General features: G+C 59.0%; 2 protein-coding genes across 2 annotated transcripts; both read left to right on the top strand.

Moving 5' to 3' along the window:
* Positions 1-591: 591 nt before the first annotated feature.
* Positions 592-1,082, top strand: PHACADRAFT_266548 (uncharacterized protein; the record flags this gene model as incomplete). The annotated part of the gene is made up of 1 exon (XM_007403289.1): positions 592-1,082. The coding sequence occupies one exon, from the start codon at positions 592-594 to the stop codon at positions 922-924; it is 333 nt and encodes a 110-aa protein (XP_007403351.1). The 3' UTR covers positions 925-1,082.
* Positions 1,083-1,743: 661 nt separating this feature from the next.
* On the top strand, positions 1,744-2,154 carry PHACADRAFT_203255 (uncharacterized protein; the record flags this gene model as incomplete). Its single annotated transcript, XM_007403288.1, has 3 exons — positions 1,744-1,798; positions 1,854-1,939; positions 2,050-2,154. The coding sequence occupies 3 exons, from the start codon at positions 1,744-1,746 to the stop codon at positions 2,152-2,154; spliced, it is 246 nt and encodes an 81-aa protein (XP_007403350.1).
* Positions 2,155-2,220: the final 66 nt, after the last annotated feature.

The raw sequence follows: 2,220 nt of genomic DNA, 5'->3' as shown, positions 1-2,220 counted from the left end.
GCTCGCTCAAGTCCTGGACAGCCGTCGCGTATCCCTGAATACAGCGGCCAGCCACCCAGAGACGACGATGTTCGGCGAGGGACTCGCACAGCGGTATCTACCGCTGTTCAGTTCGCGTCGAACCAGGTAGCAATAGATACTGCCGGGCAAGGCGCTGCCTTGTCTAGCAACCACCACCTCCGGTACGACCCACCTTCGAGCCGTGCCGACCACGTCCCAGCGCCGCTCGCCATAAGCGGCTACCGGGACGCCATTAAGATGAAGAACCAGAGAGGAAAGAAGAGAGCACGGGAGGTCGAGGAAGTCAAGGAAGAGGATGTCGATGAAGGGCCCCGAAAGAGGCACGCCGCGAACAAGGAGAACGTTGCCGCCGGCCCCAGAGAAGACGACCGGGACGACCGTGACCATGAGGGTCCCAGGCCTAAGCGCAACAGGCGCAGCCCACTCCGCCCGTCCTTCTGCCATCCATCTCGCCATGTGGGGAATCGTGACCGAGTCCACGCGGCAGGTGCTGCCAATTTGCCGACTGCCGCGCCCGTCGCGGCCGTTGCTCCGCCTGCCCCCGCGCCGGCCGCGCCAGTCGCTGCGCCGATGCCCGCCGTCGTCGCGCCGGCCACGCAGCCGGCCCAAGGTGCATTCGTCGTCATACCTCCTCCGCCCGCCGCACCAGGTCTGCCCGTGCCTACTTACCTCCCGCCAATCGCGCAGGTACTCGCTGGTCTCCCTCACCCGCCGTACAACATCGTGCTGCCTCCAATCATCGCACACCAGCCTCCGCCCGCCACTATATACCTCCCGCCAATCACCCAGGTACTCGCCGGTCTCCCTAACCCGCCGTACAACATCGCGTTGCCTCCGATCGTCGCACACCAGCCGGCGACAACGCAGAACCCCAGGATGCAGCTGGACTTCATTATGATGTAGCGACACATGGTCTCTTATCCAACATAGCGCAGAGAAATAGTTCTGAACTTGTCTTGAAATTTGTAAAGTAGTCAGCCCTTGTCTATCGATTCTTTGTTGCGTACCTCGGGACGATGAACCTTGAACTAAGTGTGAGTTGGAGCTCGTAGCTGAGATAACACTGGCTTGTCGCTATCGTCAGTATCGTCGTGGAGGAATGCGGTGACTCCCCTCGCAGCCAGGTATATGAAGGGAGAGGGAGAGATCTGGAAAGATGCGGCTGGATCGAGAGCGGGAATGTGAAGATTTTTGGTAGCGTCGTGGCGTTTGCGATCGATCGGGGTCCCGGGTGCACGTGATATGAAGGCGCCCCGGGAGACCGCTTTGGGGTCTGGGCTCACTCTCATAGGCCTCCTATGCCCATCGGATTCTGCGAGTCAGTGCGTCCTCGGCTGGGACCGTACACTCACCTGCTGCACGACATCTTTGTAAATGGTGGCCTCCTTTTATATTCTATGTTAGATAAGGTCTGACTCCGCTGAAAGTTTTCACCGAGGCAAGCGGTAAATTACTGACTCGCTTGTTCGTTCTCGGAACGACAGACGACTACCCGACCAATTAATCATAGACATTCACAGGCGATAGCGACTTCGCAGACTCTCCGCAGATGGTCTCGGCTTTTTGGGCTGACGGCGTCGGGCAAGCGTGAGTGAGTGACTCGCTCGTCTCTCGGAGGTGTCTGGACATGGTGGAAGAGCATTGCCTAAGGGCACAGGCCCAAGTCGCGTATAAGAACTGCCCAAAAAGTTTTTAATGTCACCAGCGTTTTGCGACACAATCATGACTACTCCCACCCCTTCGCCGCGTGACCCATGCGTGTGGGGCGAGGACGTGCGTGCGTTCTGTCTATGCTTCCGTGGACGTGTGCTAATGCTGTTCGTCCCAAGCAGAGAAGCTCCGGACCGAGCGCATGCTCGACGGCAGAGGCGCTCCCGGTACGCGCGCTCCTGTTGTAGACTGCCCCAGCCGCACGCTCGTACGTTATCACGCCAGCCCAACGCGTGGCATTCGGATTCAGCATCTGTGCCTGCATCGTACACACCACCTGCCATACACTTCTATGCGCTTCGCTGACACGCCGCACAGTGCCTGTCATTCGCGTGGCAGGAAGCCCAAGTCACGCTTATCTACCTGATACAGTGCTTCACATTCTCTATGCACGATCCGTGCCCGCCTGAGGCGTTGGCGTAACACCTGGGCGGGTGCCGGTGCAGCGAGAATCGGGAGCTCAGTACCTTCTGTAGACAAAACAGTTTC

Source organism: Phanerochaete carnosa (genome assembly GCF_000300595.1).
Source record: "Phanerochaete carnosa HHB-10118-sp unplaced genomic scaffold PHACAscaffold_975, whole genome shotgun sequence".
Lineage (NCBI taxonomy): Eukaryota > Fungi > Basidiomycota > Agaricomycetes > Polyporales > Phanerochaetaceae > Phanerochaete > Phanerochaete carnosa.
The sequence above is the reverse complement of the archived record's forward strand: the minus strand, read 5'-3'. Positions and strand labels throughout refer to the sequence as shown.